Source organism: Delphinapterus leucas, chromosome 2, assembly GCF_059928025.1.
Source record: "Delphinapterus leucas isolate spDelLeu-1000000601 "Yukka" chromosome 2, BTC_Dleu_Yukka2, whole genome shotgun sequence".
Classification (NCBI taxonomy): Eukaryota; Metazoa; Chordata; class Mammalia; order Artiodactyla; family Monodontidae; genus Delphinapterus; species Delphinapterus leucas.
The window spans coordinates 84690735-84715754 of record NC_143130.1 but is presented as its reverse complement, the minus strand read 5'-3'; the positions used below and the strand labels follow the sequence as shown (position 1 = coordinate 84715754).

The 25020-nt window shown below is 39.6% G+C and overlaps 1 protein-coding gene across 4 annotated transcripts in view; it reads right to left on the bottom strand.

The window, feature by feature from the left end:
• Positions 1 to 14152: 14152 nt before the first annotated feature.
• Positions 14153 to 25020, bottom strand: part of MYO5A (myosin VA) — a 181425-nt gene continuing 170557 nt past the window's right edge. For all 4 annotated transcript variants that reach the window (XM_022579515.3, XM_022579518.3, XM_089907184.1 and 1 more), the window contains 4 exons: positions 22708 to 22990; positions 20673 to 20847; positions 15113 to 15193; positions 14153 to 14820 (listed from right to left, as the gene is read on the bottom strand). In XM_022579515.3, coding sequence (XP_022435223.2) covers positions 14668 to 14820; positions 15113 to 15193; positions 20673 to 20847; positions 22708 to 22990 — 692 coding nt within the window. In that variant the 3' untranslated portion in view covers positions 14153 to 14667. The remainder of the gene's footprint in view (positions 14821 to 15112; positions 15194 to 20672; positions 20848 to 22707; positions 22991 to 25020) is intronic.

Here is a 25020-nt window from a genome sequence, read left to right as displayed (position 1 = left end):
AAACTTCTGTTTTGTGCTTCCACTGTCCTTCAAACAAATGGTCCAAGATTGCTCCCCACATGTTGCATTTAAGTGAAACGGGCCTGGGAAGATCTGCTCCTTCTCAGGCCACATGGTCGCATGACCACACCTAGTAGCAAAGGAGCCTAGGAAATGTAGGTTTTGACTGAAAGAAGGGAGAATGGATATTAATCTCTGACTGCCCTTCTTTGGGAAACTCTGGGCAAGTTGGGGAGTGGACAGACACTGCAAGGGAATCATAGTGGAATGGGAACAGAAAAATAGCATTCACTAAGATCTGGATCTGGTGAAAGATAACTCACCAAGATCTGGGCCAGGTTCCCCATGCACTGAGCAGTGAGTCTCTAGATCTGCACGTGGCATGACTGGACTCAGCCACTGTCCTTCATTTCTGCTTCTTATGTGCCTTTTTATCTCTTCCCACCACAAACTGCCTGCTTCTCTTAATTTACCCAGGGTACATTTATAACTGCTATATCTTTGTGATGAATTGACTTCTATCATTATGAAATGTCCTTTTTTTCTCTAGAATTTTGTATTTTTTTGTCTGAGTCTATTTTGTCTATTTTGTAGTATAGTTTGAAGTCAGGGAGCCTGATTCCTCCAGCTCCGTTTTTCTTTCTCAAGATTGCTTTGGCTATTCGGGGTCTTTTGTGTTTCCATACAAATTGCGAAATTGATTTTTCTAGTTCTGTGAAAAATGTCAGTGGTAGTTTGATAGGGATTGCATTGAATCTGTAGATTGCTTTGGGTAGTAGAGTCATTTTCACAATGTTGAGTCTTCCAATCCAAGAACATGGTATATCTCTCCACCTGTTTGTATCATCTTTAATTTCTTTCATCAGTGTCTTATAGTTTTCTGCATACAGGTCTTTTGCTTCCTTAGGTAGGTTTATTCCTAGATATTTTATTCTTTTTGTTGCAATGGTAAATGGGAATGTTTTTTAAATTTCACTTTCAGATTTTTCATCACTAGTGTATAGGAATGCAAGAGATTTCTGTGCATTAATTTTGTATTGTGCTACTGTAACAAATTCATTGATTAGCTCTAGTAGTTTTCTGGTAGCATCTTTAGGATTCTCTATGTATAGTATCATGTCATCTTCAAACAGTGACATCTTTACTTCTTGTTTTCCGATTTGGATTCCTTTTATTTCTTTTTCTTCTCTGATTGCTGTGGCTAAAACTTCCAAAACTATGTTGAATAATAGTGGTGAGAGTGGGCAACCTTGTCTTGTTCCTGATCTTAGTGGAAATGCTTTCAGTTTTTCACCATTGAGGATGATGTTGGCTGTGGGTTTGTCATACATGGCCTTTATTATGTTGAGGTAAGTTCCCTCTATGTCTACTTTCTGGAGGGTGTTTATCATAAATGTGTGTTGAATTTTGTTGAAAGCTTTCTCTGCATCTATTGACATGATCATATGGTTTTTCTCCTTCAATTTGTTAATATGGTGTATCACACTGATGGATTTGCATACATTGAAGAATCCTTGCATTCCTGGGATAAACCCCACTTGATAATGGTATATGATCCTTTTAATGTGCTGTTGAATTCCACTTGCTAGTATTTTGTTGAGGATTTTTGCATCTATGTTCATCAGTCATATTGGCCTGTAGTTTTCTCTCTTTTTGACATCTTTGTCTAGTTTTGGTATCAGGATGATGGTGGCCTCGTAGAATGAGTTGGGAGTGTTCCTCCCTCTGCTATATTTTGGAAGAGTTTGAGAAGGATAGATGTTAGCTATTCTCTAAATGTTTGGTAGAATTCACCTGTGAAGCCGTCTGGTCCTGGGCTTTTGTTTGTTGTAAGATTTTTAATCACAGTTTCAATTTCAGTGCTTGTGATTGGTCTGTTCACATTTTCTATTTCTTCCTGATTCAGTCTCAGAAGGTTGTGCATTTCTAAGAATTTGTCCATTTCTTCCAGGTTGTCCATTTTATTGGCATAGAGTTGCTTGTAGTAATCTCTCATGATCCTTTGTATTTCTGCAGTGTTAGTTGTTAGTTCTCCTTTTTCATTTCTAATTCTATTGATTTGAGTCTTCTCTCTTTTTTTCTGGATGAGTCTGGCTAATGGTTTATCAATTCTGTTTGTCTTCTCGAGGAACCAGCTTTTAGTTTTATTGATCTTTGCTATCATTTCCTTCATTTCTTTTTCATTTATTTCTGATCTGATCTTTATGATTTCTTTCCTTCTGCTAACTTTGGGGTTTTTTTGTTCTTCTTTCTCTAATTGCTTTAGGTATAAGGTTAGGTTGTTTATTTGAGATGTTTCTTATTTCTTAAGGTAGGATTGTATTGCTATAAACCACCCTCTTAGAACTGCTTTTGCTGCATCCCATAGGTTTTGGGTTGTCCTGTTTTCATTGTCATTTGTTTCTAGGTATTTTTTTATTTCCTCTTTGATTTCTTCAGTGATCTCTTGGTTATTAAGTAGTGTCTTGTTTAGCCTCCATGTGTTTTTATTTTTTACAGATTTTTTCCTGTAATTGACATGTAGTCTCATAGCATTGTGGTCGGAAAAGATACTTGATATAATTTCAATTTTCTTAAATTTACCAAGGTTTGATTTGTGACCCAAGATATGATCTATCCTGGAGAATGTTCCATGAGCACTTGAGAAGAAAATGTATCTGTTGTTTTTGGATGGAATGTCCTATAAATATAAATTAAGTCCATCTTGTTTAATGTATCATTTAAAGCTTGTGTTTCCTTATTTATTTTCATTTTCAATGATCCGTCCATTGGTGAAAGTGGGGTGTTAAAGTCCCCTACTATGTGTTAAAGTCCCTTACTATGATTGTGTTACTGTCAATTTCCCCTCTTACGGCTGTTAGTATTTGCCTTAGTATTGAGGTGCTCCTATGTTGGGTGCATAAATATTTACAATTGTTACATCTTCTTCTTGGATTGATCCCTTGATCATTATATAGTGTCCTTCTTTGTCTCTTGTAATACTCTTTGTTTTAAAGTCTATCTTGTCTTATATGAGAATTGCTACTCCAGCTTTCTTTTGATTTCCATTTGCATGAAATATCTTTTTCCATCCCCTCACTTTCAGTCTGTATGTGTCCCTAGGTCTGAAGTGGGTCTCTTGTAGACAGTATATATATAGGTCTTGTTTTTGTATCCATTCAGCCAGTCCATGTCTTTTGGTTGGAGCATTTAATCTATTTACCTTAAAGGTAATTATTCATATGTATGTTTATATTACCATTTTCTTAATTGTTTTGGGTTTGTTATTGTAGGTCTCTTCCTTCTCTTGTGTTTCCTGCCTAGAGAAGTTCCTTTAGCATTTGTTGTAAAGCTGGTTTGGTGGTGCTGAATTCTCTTAGCTTTTGCTTGTCTGTAAAGGTTTTAATTTCTCCATCAAAGCTGAATGAGATCCTTGTTCATAGATCCTTGTAGAGTAATCTTGGTTGTAGGTTTTTCTCCTTCATCACTTTAAATATGTGCTGCCATTCCCTTCTGGCTTGCAGAGTTTCTGCTGAAAGATCAGCTGTTAACCTTATGGGGATCCCCTTGTGTGTTATTTGTTGTTTTTCCTTGCTGCTTTTAATATTTTTTCTGTGTATTTAATTTTTGATAGTTTGATAGGACTAATATGTGTCTTGGCATGTTTCTCCTTGGATTTATCCTGTATGGGACTCTGTGCTTCCTGGTCTTGATTAACTATTTCCTTTCCCGTATTAGGGAAGTTTTCAACTATAATCTCTTCAAATATTTTCTCAGTCCCTTTCTTTTTCTCTTCTTCTTCTGGGACCCCTATAATTCGGATGTTGGTGTGTTCAATGTTTCCCCAGAGGTCTCTGAGACTGTCCTCAATTATTTTTACTCTTTTTTCTTTATTCTGCTCTGCAGTAGTTATTTCCACTCTTTTATCTTCCAGGTCACTTAACCGTTCTTCTGCCTCAGTTACTCTGCTACTGATCCCTTCTAGAGAATTTTTAATTTCATTTATTGTGTTGTTCATCACTGTTTGTTTGCTCTTTAGTTCTTCTAGGTCCTTGTTAAACGTTTCTTTTATTTTCTCTATTCTATTTCCAAGATTTTGGATCATCTTTACTATCATTATTCTGAATTCTTTTTCAGGTAGACTGCCTATTTCTTCATTTCTTAGGTCTGGTGGGCTTTTGCCTTGCTCCTTCATCTGCTGTGTGTTTCTCTATCTTCTCATTTTGCTTAACTTACTGTGCTTGGGGTCTCCTTTTCACAGGCTGCAGGTTCATAGTTTCCATTGTTTTTGGTGTCTGTCCCTAGTGGCTAAGGTTGGTTCAGTGGGTTGTGTAGGCTTCCTGGTGGAGGGGACTAGTGCCTGTGTTCTGGTGGATGAGGCTGGATCTTGTCTTTCTGGTGGGCAGGTCCACGTCTGGTGGTGTGTTTTGGGGTGTCTGTGACCTTATTATGATTTTAGGCAGCTTCTCTGCTAATGGATGGGGTTGTGTTCCTGTCTTGCTAGCTGTTTGGCATAGGGTGTCCAGCACTGTAGCTTGCTGGTCTTTGAGTGGAGCTGGGTCTTGGTGTTGAGATGGAGATCTCTGGGAGATTTTCACCGTTTGATAGTACATGGAGCTGGGAGGTCTCTTGTGGACCAACCTCCCGAACTTGGCTCTCCCACCTCAGAGGCACAGCCCTGACGCCTGGCTGGAACACCAAGAGCCTGTCATCCACACGGCTCAGGATAAAAGGGAGAAAAAGAAAGAAAGAAACAAGAAGATAAAATAAAATAAAGTTATTAAAATAAGAAATAATTATTAAAAATTTTTTAAGTAATAAAAAAAAAGAAAGAGAGCAACCAAACCGAAAAACAAATCCACCAATGATAACAAGTGCTAACAACTATACTAGAAAAACCCAAAAAACAAAAAAACGGACAGACAGAACCCTAGGACAAATGGCAAAAGCAAAGCTATATAGACAAAATCACATACGGAAGCATACACATACACACTCACAAAAAGAGAAAAAGGGGAAAAAATATATATATCGTTGCTCCCAAAGTCCACCTCCACAATTTGGGATGATTGTTGTCTATTCAGGTATTCCACAGATGCAGCGTACATCATGTTGACTGTGGAGATTTAACCTGCTCTCCTGAGGCTGCTGGGAGAGATTTCCCTTTCTCTTTGTTCGCACAGCTCCTGGGGTTCAGCTTTGGATTGGCCCCACCTCTGCGTGTAGGTCGCCTGAGGGTGTCTGTCCTTTCCTCAGACAGGACGGGGTTAAAGGAGCAGCTGATTCGGGGGCTCTGGCTCACTCGGGCCGGGGGGAGGGAGGGGTATGGAGTGCCGGTTGAGCCTGCAGGGGCAGAGGCCAGTGTCACGTTGCACCAGCCTGAGGCGCACTGTGTGTTCTCCTGGGGAAGTTGTCCCTGGATCACGGGACCCTGGCAGCGGCGGGCTGCACAGGCTTCCGGGAGGGGAGGTGTGGATAGTGACCTGTGCTTGCACACAGGCTTCTTGCTGGCTGCAGCAGCAGCCTTAGTGTCCCATGCCCGTCTCTGGGGTCCGCGCTGATAGCCGCAGCTTGCACCCATCTCTGGAGTTCCTTTAAGCAGTGCTCTTAATCTGCTCTCCTCGTGCACCAGGAAACAAAGAGGCAAGAAAAAGTCTCTTGCCTCTTCAGCAACTCCAGACTTTTTCCCGGACTACCTCCCGGCCAGCCGTGGTGCACTAGCCCCCTTCAGTCTGTGTTCATGCAGCCAACCCCAGTCCTCTCCCTGGGATCCGACCTCCGAAGCCCGAGCCTCAGCTCCCAGCCCCCACCTGTCCCAACGGGTGAGCAGACAAGCCTCTAGAGCTGGTGAGTGGTGGTCGGCACTGATCCTCTGTGCGGGAATCTCTCTGCCTTGCCCTCTGCAGCCCTGTTGCTGCGCTCTCCTCCATGGCTCTGAAGCTTCCCGCCTCTGCCACCTGTAGTCTCCGCCCGTGAAGGGCCTTCCCAATGTGTGGAAACCTTTCCTTCTTCACAGCTCCCTCCCAATGGTGCAGGTCCCGTCCCTATTCTTTGTCTCTGTTTTTTCTTTTTTCTTTTGCCCTACCCAGGTACGTGGGGGAGTTTCTTGCCTTTTGGGAGGTCTGAGGTCTTCTGCCAGCATTCAGTAGGTGTTCTGTAGGAATTGTTCCACATGTAGATGTATTTCTGATTTATCTGTCAGGAGGAAGGTGATCTCTGTGTCTTATTCTTCCGCCATCTTGAAGCTCCCCCCTTCTGCCCATTTTTAAGTGGATTGTTTTTTCGGTATTGAGTTATGTGAGCTGCTTGTATATTTTAGATATTAACCCCTTGTTGGTTATAGCATTTGCAAATATTTTGTCCCATTCCATAGGTGCCTTTTTGTTTTGATGATGGTTTCCTTTGCTATGAAAAAGCTTTCAAGTCTGATTAGGCCCCATTTATTTTTGCTTTTATTTCTTTTGCCTTGGGAAACTGAGCTAAGAAAATTTTGCTATGATTTATGTCCAAGGATGTTTTGCCTATGTTCTCTTCTGGGAGTTTTATGGTGTCATGTCTTATATTTAGGTCTTTAAACCATTTGGAGTTTATTTTTGCATATGGTGTGAGAGAGTGTTCTAATTTCATTGATTTACATGTAGCTGTCCAGCTTTCCCAATACCACTTGTTGAAGAGGCTCTTTTCTCCATTGTATGTTCTTGCCCCCTTTTTTGTAGGTAGGTGTGTGGGTTTATTTCTGGGCCTTCTATTCTGTTCCACTGAGCTATATATCTGTTTTTGTGCCAGTGCCACACTGTTTTGATTACTGTAGCTTTGTAGTATTGTCTGAAGTCTGGGAGGGTTATGCTTCCAGGTTTGTTCTTTTTCCTCAGGATTGCTTTGGCAGTTCTGGGTCTTCGTGGTTCCATATAAACTTTAGGATTATTTGTCCTAGTTCTTTGAAAAATGTCATAAGTATTTTGATAGGGATTGCTATCTAAGTCTGTAGATTGCTCTGGATAGTATGGCCATTTTAACAATATTAATTCTTCCAACCCAAGAGCATGGGATATCTTTCCATTTCTTTGAATCATCTTCAATTTCCTTTATCAATGTTTTATAGTTTTCAGCATATGGGTCTTTCATCTCCTTGGTTTTTTTTTTAATAAATTTATTTATTTACTTATTTTTGGCTGCATTGGGTCTTCGTTTCTGTGCACGGGCTTTCTCTAGTTATGGCGAGCAGGGGCTACTCTTTGTTGAAGTGCACGGGCTTCTCACTGCAGTGGCTTCTCTTTGCTGCAGAGCATGGGCCCTAGAGTGCGTGGGCTTCAGTAGTTGTAGCACTTGGGCTCAGTAGTTGTGGCTCACGGGCTCTAGAGCACAGGATCAGTAGTTGTGGCACATGGGCTTAGCTGCTCTGCAGCATGTGGGATCTTCCTGGACCAGGGCTCGAACCCATGTCCCATGCACTGGCAGGTGGATTCTTAACCACTGCACCACCAGGGAAGCCCCTGTCCTTGCTTTTTTGAGGGGAGAATTTGCTGAGCTCTTCAGTCTGCCATATTAGAGGTCACAAGTTTACTCAAAAATAGTTTTATTGAGATACAATTCTCATATCATACACTTCACCCATTTAAAGTATATAACTCAGTGTTTTTTAATATATTCACAGATATGTTAAACTATCAGCACAGTCAATTTTAAAACATTTTCATCATCTCAAAAAGAAACTCCTTGCTCTTTAGTTATTGCTCCCTATCCCCTCATTTCCTCTCTTCCTCCCAGCCCTGAGCAACCACCAATCTACTACATGTCATCTCTTTCCTTTTCTTAGTAAGCCTGGTTAGAGGCTTATCAATTTTATTGATCTTTAAAAAGAACCAGCTTTTGGTTTAATTGATTTTCTCTATTAATTTCCTGTCCTCAATTTCATTGATTTCTGCTCTAATTTTTATTATTTCTTTTCTTCTGCTTACTTTGTATTTAATTTTCTCTTCTTTTCTTAGTTTCCTAAAGTGGAAACTTAGAAGATTGATTTTAGGTCTTTCTTGTTTTCTAATACATGCATTCAATGCTATACATTTCTCTTTAAGTACTGCTTTCCCTGCGTCCCAGAAATTTTAAGCTGTATATTCATTTATATTTACTTCAAAATATTTTAAAATTTCTCTAGCAATTTCTTCTTTGATACATGTGTTATTTAGAAGTGTGTTGTTTAATCTCCAAGTATTCTGGGATTTTCCAGCTATTTTTGTGTCACTAATTTCTAGTTTAATTCTATTCTTTTAAATTTTAAAGGTGTGTTTTATAGTCCCAAATGTGATCTACGTTGGTGTATGTGCTGTGGGTTTATTTATAAGACACTACCAAAAATCCTTTATATCCATATCTTTATTTGAACAATTTTCTATAATATCTAGGAGAATACAGCATTAGTGATGCACATTTACTAAGTACAACATTAGACAACTACAAATTTAGAGCATAAATGTCAATCTGATATTGTTTTGGTTTTCATCTTAGCACTAGGTGATATCTGGTGAAAATCCATGTTTCAAAGGCTTTTGTTGATATGAGGTGTATTATTAACTTATTCTTTAAAATTCCATGTGAGATATGCTGGGGTAGGTTTAGTTTAAAAGTAGTATTGGTTGATAATGCGTTTCACTTCTCAGTGCTTTTGCTTTTGTTTTTTGTTTTTTTGGTTTTTTTGGCGGTACGCGGGCCTCTCACTGTTGTGGCCTCTCCCGTTGCGGAGCACAGGCTCCGGACGCGCAGGCTCAGCGGCCATGGCTCACGGGCCCAGCCGCTCCACGGCATGTGGGATCTTCCCGGACCGGGGCACAAACCCGCGTCCCCTGCATTGGCAGGTGGACTCTCAACCACTGCACCACCAGGGAAGCCCTACTTTTGATTTTTAATGGATGACTATTTTACCTAAGAACTTTTCAAACATTAACTATATCATGTTTTTCTATGTAGATCAGAGTAGAATTTCTTTTCCAGATCCAACAAGGGAAAACATTTGAAAAACTGCAATGGGCAATGTTCAATGTCATTGTAGTTAAAAGGCATATCCATTTCACAGTAAGTTAACAATTAAAGTTAGTAATCAAAATACAATATATCAAATGTCATAAGCTCATTTCTGTGCAACACTGTTAGAGCAATTTAAATTTTCCAAGGACACATGAAAATCAACCTAACTCCAGTGTTCCACAAAAATACATAACTAGGAATCATAAATTATAACACACATACCCACATTTAAAGGAAAAATTCAGCATATGTTGGATAAAATTAAATGGCTCATGTAGAGAGCCTGAAATGTCGACCAAGTTTTTATAACATATAATGACAATATTTAAAACTACTGACTCTGAAAAATGCCATGAGAATGTACTGACCTACCAAGCACTGAATTGCACATACCAGATTCAACTCAAAAAACATTTTTTCTTTCAAATATTTCAAGAAACATTACAATACTAAGGAAATGTTAGTCATTTTCAGACATCTTAGTGAATCTAATAACACCCATTAAATTGAGCTAATGAACATTTTAGCTAAACCAAATTATAAAATTAAAAAAAAATGTATAAAATGCATTTTGGCAGATATTTTACATAGTGCTTTTCAGTTCCTGATCTATTGAGAAATGTACTGTAACCTCAGGTTCACTTAATTTAGGGTAATACTGAATACAATGAATTAGAACTTATAGCACTCTTTCCTATTTTCACTCCATCTTTGATATGCGTAAAGGGTTCTCAAAATTTTTTTTAATGAATGTCCATGAAAGATTTTACAGTTATACCTTTTAGCTTTACTAAGCACAGGTCAGTTCAGTGGAAAACAAGCCATTTAAATATTACCAAGAATCTAACTTATCTCTATATTTCTTCCATATATTCATTTGCTTAATTGTAACACAGAGCCCCCTAACCTCAGGAAACACTCTCTCAGACCACATTTCATTGGCTCTGAGATTGCTGCTGCCTCACAGTTCTAATACCTGTTTGGAAATGAGAGAAAAGAAAGGAAGGAGAAGTAACAGGAGGGGAGGGTCATGCAGAAAGGGAACGAAGGAAGAAAGGAGGCCGCACCCACCCAAACCCTCACAACACCTTGAGAAACAGGGCAAGATATCCTTTCCAGGCAAGACATCCCCTTACAGAGGAGAAGTTCCAGAGAACTTAAGGCAGCTCTAGGAGGGAAGGGAGCAGGGGTTAAGGCGGCCCTCACAGCACAGCCTGAGAAGAAATCACAATGCACTTACCCATACACTGAGCCTCTCTAACACACATGCACACAGCACACCTCTTGGCTCCAAATCCAACACTGGAAGCATGCACACACCGTCATGTTCAACTACACACTGACTTATGTATGGCCTGCCTGGGAGACAGCCCTCAGAAGGGACCCAGGGGCTTGGCCTGCAGCTGCAGGTTCTCTGCAGGCTGCACAGCTCCCCTGGTGGCTCTGACAGTGACTCTGAGGTCTGTGTGTTGAGAGCGACCTTCCTCTTTCCTTTTGGGAGGCTCTCACCGCTTCTTGTCAGGCTGGGAGAGCTTGCTACTAATTAATGACCAAAACAGAGTACTGTACCCTCCAGGGGGGCACTGATTCATTACAAAAGCCAAACCTAGTTATAGCAGGTAACTACAACAAAGAGGAAACCACAAGGCACCCCATCTGATTAGCACCAAGAACTTGGTACCCATCATTTCCTCACCTCCCATATGCCAGTTGCCAACTCTAATAAGGAAAAGGAGCACCTCTTGCTGGACTGGGGCACCCCACAGGTACCAGGAGAAGCAGAATGGAACCTCAGGACTTTCTAAAGTCTCCTGCCCTGCATGTGCCCTCAGTGCCACTGCTGCATATGGGAAGACAGCACAGCTGGAGGGCTGAGTGACCTCAGGCAAGTCACTGCCCTTATCTCTCTCTCAAATTATCATCAGCTAAGGACTGTAGTAGCTGCCCTTCTACCTTCTAGGGCTGCTGTGAGGACACAATGAGGTAACAGAGAAAGGCTGAAGTGAAGCATAGCCAGACACAAGGTACTGTCTCTACATTACCTTTCACCAGGAGAACTGAAGGGCCACACATGACATTTTGCTTTCTGTTTTATTCTAAATAGTTGAAGATACTGAAGACTCTGTGTGTGTGTGTAAGAAAGAGAGAGAGAGAGAGAAAGAGAGAGAGAGAGAATATGAGGACATCTCAGGATGGTGCCAGATGCCCTTTTACCTAGGGTTACCAGGGAAGTCATTTCTCACAACAATCACTATACTGAAATTCTAATAAAATATTTTCACGGCCTCTGCCACTGTTATTAAAAGATTTGATCTATATTATACGTAATCACTTACTCAGAAAGAGACAACTCTCAATTATCCATTAAAATGAAGGAAATAATAAAGTAAATGACACAAACTGGCCCGAATCCCCAAATCTCCTATCAGTTGGCTTTGGAATATATATTGTTGTACTTTTGCAATTGATGAAAGAAGTGTCAGGTGCACTTTCACAACTTCCAAAGGAATAATGAAGCTACACTTCATGGAGTTTACCCCATACTCATCTTTCCCCTTCATTATAGTTACTCTCAGGCAGAGCAAAGCCTTAACCTAAGAAAAGCTACAAGAAGGGAAACTGCTTCTAAGTTTTCAGCTTTGCTTTCCAAGGTGTGAGCTGAGTTTCTCTGTACAGTGAGTGGGGAGGAGACTATTGAGAAGGGGCTATTAAAACAATGAACTGTTGCTTTCTCAAATAATTCTTTCTTTGAATTCCTATTGTATGTCATAGAGGAATTATGAAAAAGCAAATTAGTGATAATGCTAAAGATCGTACTGCAGAGAAGTGAGAACAGCAAGAACTCATGCAAAGAGTGGCCTGAAGGGTAGCCCCCATGCAGGCCAGTGGGGCAACTGAGGACTGCCTTCACCCACAGCCTTCAAAAGAGTCAGAGCAGGTGAATGGACAGGCGATGGGACACAGGATGTGGCTGAAGGAAGGGACAGAGTGAGCAGATAAATGAGTGGGTGGACGGAGTGGAGGGCTGGTGCAGGTGTGTTTGAAGCTGGGTGAGAAAGTGTGGATGGACAAAGGGAAAGGTGAGCAGTCCTCAGAGGCCAAGGATACCCACAGTCAGCAGAATATTCCTGCATCCTCAAGAAAGTAGGACACAGAATGACTTACCAGGACTTGAGGTTCCCTGGTTGTAAGGTATTTCTGTTATGACCAAAGATCTTTAGACCACTAAGAGAAATTAATTCAGATCCGCTTCTGGGGTTTTAGATAGGCCTTGGAGGAAGTTGGAGCCCTGAAATATCATAATCTTTGTGTGGCCATCCCTGAACAGGAGAGACTCTGGCCCAGGTGTGGAACAGAGGCTCCAGCACTTTGCAGCAGGAAGATGGAAGACAGGAGAGAGAGAAAGGCCCAGACAACACATGCTTCAGGATATGAGCTGTCTGCAGGAAAGATAAAGGGCTGCAGTGGCAGTGGAAGCTAGAGTGTGATCCTGAAGACCTGACAAGACTCAGGGTGTGTACGGGACATGCTACACAGGACTGAGCTGGGAAAGGGCCTGGGAGGATTTCTAGGTCTGAGGGGGAGAGCCTACAATCATGGTGGCATTTTTTGGAGCATCTCTCCCACCCAAGTCCCATCTATGTTCTTAAGACTCTGACAGATTCAGTACTAACCACGTGGTTTCAACAGTTCATTGAAAACCACATTGACAACCAGGGAAAATAGGATTGAGTTAGTATTTTTCTTGGTTTTGCAAATGAATAAATGTATCCAAACTGAATACAGCAGTGCACAATTCAATAAAAACTACCTAAACTCATTAACTTTGAAAAAGCATGTACATAAATCATGTACATTTAAGAAAGATTACAGCTACACAAACCTGTGATTTTACATTTTATTAATCCCTCAAAATTAACAGGCACCAAACACTAGTCTTTCCATTGGAGGGTAACCTTACTGAGTACCTGCATCTCACTTCTCTGTGGTTCAGGTACGGTGAGGAGAGAACTTCAGATGTGGAAGGGACCTTAAGAACCAGCTGTCTAACACTCTCACTGAATAAATGAGGAATTTGAGGCCCAAATAAGTTAACAGACAGAATTTATCTTTTAATAGCAATATTTATCACTGATTTGAAAATGTTTTACTTGCATTTATAATATTGCACATATTTTAATAAGATGTCTTTTTTATAGATCATCTAATAGTTAATTTATATAAATCTATGATTGTAATTCAGAACCAAAGTTTCTAAAGAAAGCTAAGAATTTGCTTTTGCACAACCTGAAACATTTATTGTATAAGATTTGTAGGAAAAATGGAGACTACGTTTAATTAGAATTTCAGAATGAAAACATATAGAATCTGGGTCTTATTAAACCAAATCCTCTGTAAAATTCAGCAATCTCCTTATATTTTTATATAGGTCAATGTATTTCTAATATGATGCTCTTTAAAGTATCTAGTGGTATTGAGAACATTTATAGAAGTTGCAAAGCCTAAAAAATGGAATCGTAATTATTTGTTATATACTTTCTTTTGCATAATTTATAAAATAATTAAGATTTCAAGACCTAAATCATGAATATTCTGACAATCCTCTCTAGATATTGACTGACATTAATTCTTAATAAATTAAGAAGAAAGAAAACCTGTCAAGGTTGAAAATATGCACTGCAGGAAGCAGATCTGATAACTAAAAATAGGTCACTTCACAGAACACTGTACCCTGATGTGATATGTGCCCAGGGAAAATTAATGAGCACATCAATGTAACACATCCTGAATAAAGGACATCAACAATAGCCACTTTGCCTAATCCTATCCCTAAATGTCAAACATTGTGTCATATTACTACATGACTTCCCAGTGTCTGCTACTTGTGCAGGTGAATCTGCAGCTATGTGCACATAATCCAGTTAAAACTGATCTGATTGAACTGTAAACAGAGTTGATAAAAGAGAAGCTTATTATCGTAGTGCCTAATATGAATATCGCTTACATTTTAAAGAACATAGTATGTAGCAGCAATTTAAAATGCTCAGTAAACTATGGTACAAACGGACTTCCATGCTCTATAGCAAACCAACATTCTCTTAGTATCTCTACATCATAGTGACACATAGAAGGGAGCTACTTGGCCAGTTACTTTACATATTGCCAGTTTATTTCTTTGTTCCAGTTGGACAGTAGCAACGTAATTGATTCCTAAACTGGTATGATATGTACTCAGTGATGATTTTTCTTTCAATTCTTCTGGTTAGCACACAGGAGGTTCCTTATTGGTACCTTTCTAACAACAGCTCATATTCATATCTGGAATTTAGGTTTTTGATATCATTTAGATGCAGTGATAAGGATTTAAAATAAATGCTGGCAGCTGAAGACACATTTTTTTCCTTCCTTCCATCATTCACCTGCACGTCAACTGCAGATACCTAACTGATCAAGGATGAGTGTTGTTAAAAGGTAACACAGCACAAAGGAGCCTATCTTTCTTTCCAAGATGATGAAAAGTATTCTAGGGGGAGTTCCAGTCAATAACCCCTTGTTTGGGAGATAATAAGTACTATCTCTTTTAAAATGTGTTTTCAGTACCTCACTTGAAATAATGGGTTATTTCAGGCAAGTATTGTATTGTCAATATTTTCCTTGATATCACTTTCAGACCCGTGATATGAATCCCAGGCCCAGGCTGGCTGGAATCTGGATGGTTTCTAGTGCAAGGGAAGATGGGTTAAAAGGAAAGGTGACAGGAAAGATGTGTTTAGCATCCATGAGCAGCTGAGGAGAGTCTTTCCTGTCTCGTAAACGCATCTGAGAAGATTAAAAAAAGAAAAACAAAAAAACAGAGCATCAATTCTTTGAATCTATAAAGATTTTTTTTGACAAAATTCTACCAAAAATCCTCAACTAATGAAGAATATTTATATTTGTTTTAAAATCACTTCATTTTTCCAATAAGGTGTTATCAAGAAAGTTAATGCACTATAAAAATGAGATAAAATAATTATAATAAAAACTGCATTACCCTTCAATAAATTATAAAATTTCCATTCAAACGACTGTGTTGGTGAATCAAAGCAAAAGAAAGCCTGGGAGATCTTACCTGTATAGTACGAATAAATGACACAGAGACTCTTTCTTCAAACTCGTTAACTGGAGTATACAAATTCAACACTTTGACAATCTGGGAGAAATAAAATGATCAAAGTCTTTAGCATATTATCAAATACATACATGCTGGGTACCTGTTATCTGGAAAACTAAAAGGATCTCTGCATACAGTTTTCAGTTCTACTCAGGGCTTGGTTAGGGCAAGAGGGGAGAGGGAGTGGTTCTGAAGGCACATTTACCTTTATTAGCTGAATTTTTAAAATAAGAATGTATTAATATAATATTTTACACTTTAAGAAGCAACATAAATTTGAAAAAACATGAAAAGTAAAAGTGCTCCCACCTGCATGCTCTCAGTCTCTCAAAGTAACAATAGTTAACAGTGTCCTGTGTATTCAGCTAGTTACTTTCTATATGTATTCTATGTGTAATCTATGTAAGATTTCTATGTTTTGAGATAAGTGATGGACATTAAAAAATCCAAGAGTCAGCACAGAAATAACTAGGCAAAAGAAATGTGGGTATGTTTATGCCTATGCCTTGCCTCATGCTGTGGCCATTGTTCTCAAATGCCCTTCCCATCTTTTCATTTCCTTAAATTCAATGCACAGCTAAATAAGACTTTCCCTGAATGATCAGTTATTGCCCCTCAGCACCATTTTGGAATCCTCCCTCTAGCTAATTAGTGCTGAGGGCTTAACTACCTACCAATGGGCCAGCACCAGCCCTGGCCTCCCATGAGCCCTGTGACCAGCCGTGCTATAAGCTGGCCCTGCCAAAAAATGGGCAGCAGAAACCAAAGGAAACAGGGTGGGGCAGCCAACCAGGCCAGGGGCCAGCCCCACCCACCACTGAGCCAACAGTAGTTCAGCCCTGCCACAACAGAAGGGCCTACACAGCCCACATAGGGGGTACCCCTAGACATATAGCTCTGGTGACCAGAGGGCAGCATGCTTCTGAGTGCTATAGGATGTTTCCTTCTTTAAGATTGGGAAATGTATATGACCTACTTAATACACAGAAAAAAGACAGCAAACTGGGCAAAATGAGAAGACAGAGCAATATGTTCCAAACAAAGGAACGAGACATAACCTCAGAAAAAGTACTAATAGAAGTGGAGATGAGCAATCTACAAGGTTATGATTATAAAGATGCTCAGTGAACTCAGGAGAAGAAGGGATGAATATAGTGAGAACTTCAACAAAGAGTTAGAAAATATAAAGAAGAACCAAAAGAGCTGAAGAATACAACAGCAGACTAAATTATACAGAGGAATGGATCAGTGAGCTGAGCTGGAAGACAATAGTGGAAATCACTGAAACTGAACAACAACAAAAAAGAATGAAAAAAAAGTGAGGATGGTTTAAGAGACCTCTGGGACAACTTAAGTGCACTAATACTCACATCGTAGGGGTTCCAGAAGGAGAAGACAGAGAGAAAGGGACAGAGAACTTATTTGAAGAAATAATAGCTGGGAAAGGAAACAGACATCTAGATCCAGTAAGCACAGAGTCTCAAACAAGGTCAACCCAACGAGGTCCACACCAAGACAGATTATAATTAAAATGGCAAAAATTTAAGATAAAGAGAAAATCTTAAAAGCATCAAGAGAAAAGCAGCTAGTTACATGAAAAGGAACTCCCATAACAACATCAGCAGACTTTTCAGCAGAAATTTTGCAGGCCAGAAGGGTGTGGGGTGATATATTCAAAGTAATGAAAGGAAAAAACCTATAACCAAGAATATTCTACCTGGCAAGGTTATCATTCATATTTGAAGGAGAGATAAAGAGTTTTACAGACAAGCAAAAGCTAAAGGAGTTCAGCACCATCAAACTAGCTTTATGTTTATATTTTTATTTTTTTAATGGGACTTCTCTAAGTGGAAAAGAAAAGGCCACAACTAGAAATATGAAAAGGGAGGGAAGAGGAAAGTTTAAGAGATAAAAGCCTAGGTCAAGAAACAAGAAAAATCTCAAATAAACAATTTAACCTTATACCTAAAGGAACTAGAAAAAGAAGAACAAACAAAATCCAAAGTTAGTAGAAGGAAAAGAAATCAGAATGGACATGAATGAAATAGAGACTACAAAAACAACAGAATAAAAATCAATGAAACTAAGAGCTGGTCCTTTGAAAAGATAAACAAAAGTGATAAACTATTAGCCACATTTATCAAGACAAAAAGAGAGAGGGCCCAAATACATAAAATCAGAAATGAAAGAGAGAAGTTACAACTGACATCACAGAAATACAAACGATCGTAAGACATTATTATGAATAATTATATGCCAATAAAATGGACAACCTAGAAGAAATGGATAAGTTCCTAGAAATGTACAGTCTCCCAAGACTGAATCAGGAAGAAATAGAAAATATGGACAAATTACAAGTAATTAAATCAAATCAGTAATCAAAAAACTCCCAACAGACAAATATCTAGGACTAGATGGCTTCACAGGGGAATTCTGCCAAATATAAGAGTTAACACCTGAATCTACCCATCTCAATCTATTCCAAAAGAACAGAAGAGAAAGGAAAACTTCTGAACTCATTCTGCGAGTCCACATCACCCTGATACCAAAACCAGACAAAAATACCACAAAAAAGGAAATTATAGGTCAGTATCACTGATGAACATAGTTGTAGAAAACCTCAACAAAATATTTGCCAATTGAATTTAACAGAACATTAAAAGAATCATACAACACGATCAAGTGGGAATTATCTCAGGGATGCAAGGATTTTACAATAACTACAAAACAGTCAATGTGATACACCCCATTAGCAAACTGAAGAATGAAAATCATATGATCATCTCAATAGATGCAGAAAAAGCTTTTGACAAAACTCAACATCCATTAATGATAAAAACTCTCAACAAAGTGGGTATAGACGGAACATACCTCAACATAATAAAACACATATATGACAAACCCACAGTCAACATCTTACTCATGGTAAAACGGTGAAAGCATTTCCTCTAACAAAACAAGGATGCCCATTCTCACCACTTTTATTCAAAATGGTATTGAAAATCTTAGCCACAGAAATTAGACAGGAAAAAAAAAGTAAAAGGAATCCAAATTGAAATGGAAGAAGTAAAACTGTCACTGTTTGCAGATGACAGGAAACTGTATATAGAAAATCCTAAAGATGCCACCAAGAAACTATTAGAACCAATAAATGAATTCAGTAAAGTTTCAGGATACAAAATTAATATACAGACAACTCTTGCATTTCTATACACTAATAATAAATTATCAGAACACAATCCCATTTATAATTGCACCAAAAAGAATAAAATACCTAGGAATAAATCTAAACAAGGAAGTGAAAGACCTGAACTTGGAAAACTATAAGATATTGATTAAAGAAAGTACAGATGACATAAACAAATCGAAAGATGTACCGGGCTCATAAAGTGGAAGAATTAATATGGTTAAAATGACCATATTACCCAAGGCAACTACATATTCAATGCAATCTCTATCAAAATACCAAAAGCATTTTTCACAGAACAAATAATTCTAAAATTTGTATGGAAACACAAAAACTGAGTAGCCAAAGCAATCTTGAGAAAGAAGTACTAATACAAAGCTAGAGGTATCATGCTCCCTGATTTCAAACCATACTAAAAAGCTACAGTAATCAAAACAGTATGGTACTGGCACAAAAACTGACACATAGATTGATGGAAAAGGAAAGAGAACCCAGAAATAAACCTACTCTTTTACGGTCAGTTAATCTACAGTAAGGGAGGCAAGAATATACAATGTGGAAAAGACAGCTTCTTCAGGAAACGGTGTTGTGAAAACTGGACAGCTATACGCAAAAGAATTAAACTAGACCATTTTTTCATACCACTTAGAAAAATAAACTCAAAATGGATTAAGGACTTAAATTTAGGACCTTAAACTCTTAGAAGAAAACACAAGCAGTACATTTTTGACACTGGTCTTAGCAATATTTTTTTGATCTGTCTCCTCAGGCAAGAGAAACAAAAGCAAAAATAAACAAATGGGACCACATCAAACTAAAAAACTTTTGCACAGTGAAAGAAATTATCCACAAAATGAGAAAGCAGCCTACTGAATGGAAGAACATATTTGCAAACAATATATCTAATAAGGGGTTAATATCCAAAATATACAAAGAATTCATATAACTCAAATCAAAAAAACAAATGACCTGATTAAAAAATGGGCAGAGGAACTCAACAGACATTTTTCCAAAGAAGACATACTGATGGGCAACAGGCACGTGAAAAAATGCTCAACATCACTAATCACCAGAGAAATACGAATCAAAACCACAATGAAGTACTACCTCATACTAGTCAGAATGGCTATTATCAAAAAGACAATAAATAGTAAGTGTTGGTGAGGATGTGGAGAAAAGGGGATCCTCGTGCACTGCTGGTGGGAATGTAAATTGGTGCAGCCACTATGGAGGTTGCTCAAAAAATTAAAAATACAACTATGATACAACCCAGCCATTCCACTTCTGGGTATTTTCCCAAAGACAACAAAAACACTAGTTTGAAAAGATATATGCACCCCTCTGTTCATTGCAGCATTATTTACAATAGCCAAGATATGGAAGCAATCTAAGTGTCTGTCGACAGACAAATGCATAGAGAATACTGGTGTACACACACACACACACACATCACTTAGTCATAAAAAAGAATGAAATATTGCCATTTGCAACACTATGAATGGACTTTGTAGACATTATGCTAAGTGAAATAAGTCAGACAATGACAAATACTATAAGAGCTCACTTATATGTGGAATCCAAAAAACAAAACAAAGAAACCAAAAGAATGAAAATATACTCACAGATACAGAGAACAAATGGGTGGTTGCCAGAGGGGAGGGGCATGGGGTATTAAAAGAGGTGAAGGGGATTAAGAGGTACAAACCTCCAGTTATAAAATAAATAAATAAAGCATGTGGATGTAATCTACAATATAAGGAATATGGTTAATAATATTGTAATAACTTTGTATGGGGACATATGATTGCTAGACTTATCACGGTTATCATTTAATAATGTATGGAAATGTCAAATCACTGTGTAGTATACCTGAAACTAACATCATATTATACATCAGCTATATTTCAATTAAAAAAACACAATTATTTGTCTTAAAATAGAGAAGTCTAAAGAATCATTCAATTATTAAATAATATGGAAAATTCTTTTATGGAGTACAAACTCCATAGAATGTGTAGAATGTACATCCCCATGAAAACAGGGACTTTGTTTTGTTCATGGTTTTATCTTAGTGGCTAGAACATTATATAGAACAGTGTAGAGAGTGGATAAATAAGTACTGAATGTTGAATGTTCAGGACTGTGACTAGTACTAAAATATGCTTTGTGGTAAAATCTCCCTTCTTCAAGATCTACAATATTGATATATATCATCTCTGACACAGATGAAGTCAGCTCAGAGACAAAAGCAATAGCTAGAAGCCTTCTTTACTTCCCAATGTCACCGTTGATGAATGTTAACTTGTTTTATAATCGGGAAAGTCGCCTTACCTGGGCAGTAGTTAAAGCATTGCACATGGAACAAATGGCTTCTGCATCATCATCTGTTTTCTTTTTCACTTGCAAAAGCTGAGCAGCCTGAATGAGAGGTTCCAGGGTTTCCTTAGCCCCACTGTTCATCAGATTCTTGTCACGCAGCCATTCTTCTAGTTGACTGACATTGTACCTATGCCAGAAAAAGGGGGGTGATGCAAATTTACTGAACGTTATCATAAATGTCTTAATTTTTCTGTGCATGGCTTTGTCAGGAATTTCAGTGAAATTGTTTTTTTAAATCATTAGCTGTGCTTAAAAATTTATCACTATACATCATCAGGAGGTTTATAATCATAATTATATTAAGAGTAGGTATAATTCTAGAGGCTATAATTCTCTTTAATGGGAGATAGAAATGTAGCCATTACAGCAAGTTATGAAATAAGATGTGCTAAAAACCAAAATAGAACACATAATATGGCTGTGTCCTTATTAAAGAGCCAAGCAGAAAACACTTTATAGTTTCTTACAACTTGAGAGGTGAGAATTGATAATCCTTTAAGTACTCTCTCTTCCTTAAGTCAGACTCCAAGCTAGTAGACATAATAACAAGATCCCCACATAGACCCTGTGCTCCGGCCCTCTTTAGGGAAGAGTCTGGGTGATGGAGGTAGTGGCCTGAGGGAGCTCAGGGATGAAGGCGAGAAGGGTAAGTGGGGGCCGTGGGAAGAGACAAAGACCCCAAATATGAAGAGAGACATAGAAACTACACAGAGGCGAGGTTTTAAGAGGTGGCCAACCAAGTGATAGTGGTTCGCAAATGAGAGTGAGATAAATGGACCCACAGTCAGGACTTAGTAATTAGGCAAAGAGGGGCTTCATAGGTATGAACAGAGCTTGCAGAAAAATAAATTCTACGACCTGAGTGGAAAGCATTATCTTCTTACCACTACCTACAGTGGATGTGAGTAATGGAAAATTTGAAAAGACAGCCAACGCTTCCTGAGATTAACTACAGGCTTTCATAGGAGAAATCCTTTTTCCCCCTCTTGGTGAATTTTCTAGCTGTTTTAAAATAAATTATTTGACAAAAAAATTCCATTATGCTAATAAGGTTATGCTGAGGAGCAGCTGGACAAAATTGAGCACAGCTTATCTTAAAATGGAGACGGGCGTATTTCAAACATCAGTAAAAGATCTATTAGACATGTTCTTGTTGCCATAGGTACAAAAAGGTATTTTGTCAAAATAAATTTATAAGAGCAATCAAACATTAGCAATCTTCATTATAATTTGATATTTTGTTATTGTATAATTAAAACACACAAAAGGAGAGGAAGCAGCTATCTCATCTTTATGTAGTTTTCATCATCTCCCCACTCCCTCAGACGAGTTATCGGGGCTTTCCTGGTGGCGTAGTGGTTAAGAATCCGCCTGCCAACGCAGGGGACACGAGTTTGAGCCCTGGTCCGGGAAGATCCCACAGGCCACGGGGCAACTAAGCCTGTGCGTCACAACTACTGAGCCTGCGCTCTAAAGACCGCAAGCCACAACTACTGAGCCCACGTGCCACAACTACTGAGCCTGTGCTCTAGAGCCCGCGAGCCACAACTACTGAGCCCACATGCCACAACTACTGAAGCCCGCATGCCTAGAGCTCATGCTCCACAAGAGAATCCACCACAATGAGAAGCCCGCGCGCCACAACGAAGAATAGCCCCCACAGCAACGAAGACACAACACAGCCAAAAATAAATAAATAAAAATAAATAAAGTTCCCTTTAAAAAAACAATAACGAGTTATCTTCACATGGAGCAGGTTCCTAACAAGCAGTGGGTTGCAAGGCACGGCCAGGAGCAATCACGAATGAGAGTGGAGGGTCCAGCCAGACAAGAGGAAGCAGCTCTGTGCTCGGTCTGCCCTTGCTGCTCGCCTGGCGGGGAGTCGGTGGGGGGGGACAGTGGACATCAGGTACACTAGCCTCACACGAGCCCCAGCAAGCGGTTGGGCAGCATGAAAAGGCCATGGCAGCTGTTGGCGTTCGCTCACCTGATCTGCATGCCTTTACTCCAGGAGCACATGTCCTTCCGGAGGAGGAGGTTGTTCAGTGTGACGGCCCCCACGATGTAGAACATCTGCTTGACCACCTGCTTGATCAGTTCGGGGTCCATGCCGTGCTGACACATGACTGAGTGGAAAGAGTTGAGCTGCCGCAGGATGGAGTCCAGTGTGTAGGTACCCTCATCAGCAATGCTGGAGGTTCGCTTTCTTAGCCCTGTGGGCTTCACCCCAGACACACCCTGAATGGTTTCATGCTCTAGCATTCCGGAGACTGCAAGAGAAGTTCAAGTGTCAGAAAAGAAGATCTGGAAGGAAGCGTGTGCACACACACACACAAAGACACAGACATACACACATGCAGTTTATGAAAATGATTTGAGTATCAACATAGAGGGAAAAAGAACTCAATAAAAGGGCTTCTGGATTTTAAACTTTAATGAAGGAGTAATTCTTAAATTCAAAAAAATAGTAATAATTCTTAAATTCAAAAATTTACCATGAAATTAAGAACTCTTAATGGCCCATTTTCTGAAATATGAAGCCTTGTAATAGCACGTGTGAGGTATCTTGGGAGGGTTTTTGAGAGAGATGTATGGAGCAGTTAGGGAGAAGATAAAAATTCTCCAGTAGGGCTTCCCTGGTGGAGCAGTGGTTGAGAGTCTGCCTGCTGATGCAGGGGATGCAGGTTCGTGCCCTGGTCCGGGAAGATCCCACATGCCGCGGAGCGGCTGGGCCCGTGAGCCATGGCCGCTGAGCCTGTGCGTCCGGAGCCTGTGCTCCACAACGGGAGAGGCCACAACAGTGAGAGGCCCGCATACCACAAAAAAAAAAAAAAAAAAAATTCTCCAGTAATATCGAGCCCCAGAGGCAAACAAATCAAGTAGCAAGAAAGGCAGGAGATCAGGCAGTGGTCTTGGAGAAGACTTGGGAGAGGGCAGTTGTGTGGGGCTAGAGAGCTGGGCCCTTCCTTGCCCTGAGCTTCCCACAACAGTAGGGAGACCTCGGGCTGGTCTTAGCCTCCCAGGACTCAGTCTTCTCATCTGGGGCACTGCTGCTCCCTCTATTACGCTCTTGCAGCATTTGGCTTATGCCTCCTCTAGGATGGTTTTGGGCTGCCCACTCCCTGGACTGGAAGCCCCCTTGAGAGCAGGGGCCATTCCTGATTCATTGTTATGTGTCCTAGAGCTAAATGCAGCTTCCAAAGAACCTCATACTGACTCAAAACATTTGTTGTTGTAAAATCATTGGGAGATGCAGCTAGTGGCACATCTAAAGGTAAAATTTCTTATTTAGCCAATGAAACCAGGCAAAAGTAGAAGAGAATGGACTGAAGCTGACCTCTGCATCTGTGTTACCTCAAGCATTTTTGCTGACCTAGGTTGCTTTAAATTCATGACCTTTTAGGCGTCAGCTGAAGAAACCACTGCCATCCCCCATGGCTTCCTCAGCCTTCTATGTTTCTAGTTGGTTAAAGGGGGGCCTGCAATAAAAAATGGGACACTAGGAGCCCACAGAGGTGAGACGAAGTTGTAGAAATGTGGAAAACACATAGATGGGGAAAGAAAGGGTAACTGGTAGTAGCCTTAAGAGGCTGTTGATAATTTGCTTGACAATAATACAGTTTGGTAACTTAAAAACTTAAAAAAAAAAGTTCAGTGCATTCAAAATTAGCAGCCTGCAATTTGTACATGCCTTCTAATTCCTATTTCACACCTGCTACACATTCCAAAGGAATACAGGTAGAACGATACACAAATACACACCCAGAGTGAGTACACACATATAAAGATAGGTACATGAAGTCACGCATACATAGAAACACACACACACACACACACACACCCCAGTTTCTCATCCAATGAGAAAGTGCTACTTTAAACCAAATTGCCTTTAACAATTCCATAGGGCTCATGAGATGTTCCACTCAGCATGGAGTGTCTGAGACCTGTTCTTGTTGCCATGGTACCTTCCCAGCCCTCTTACTGTAGCCTAATAGGCAAAGTACATACCCTCCCAAGCCTCCTGCATTTTAGATGGGTCCCTAGGAAGCTCTGTGTAGTAGTACGTTAGACCAAAGTTTAAACTGTTTTTGAAAACCGGATGAGGTCTGAGGTCTACTGCTGGGTATAAAGCATGACCCAATCATAAGAGAGAGGCATTACACATTAGGGAAGTAAACTATATACTGCCATTTCCATCATGTGGAAGCAGTGATTTTGAGGTACCCCAGTTCATCATGGCTGGGGTTCTGGGATTCCTCAGCTAATTTTGAGACTGAGTCTTACTACTTTATGTTCTCCA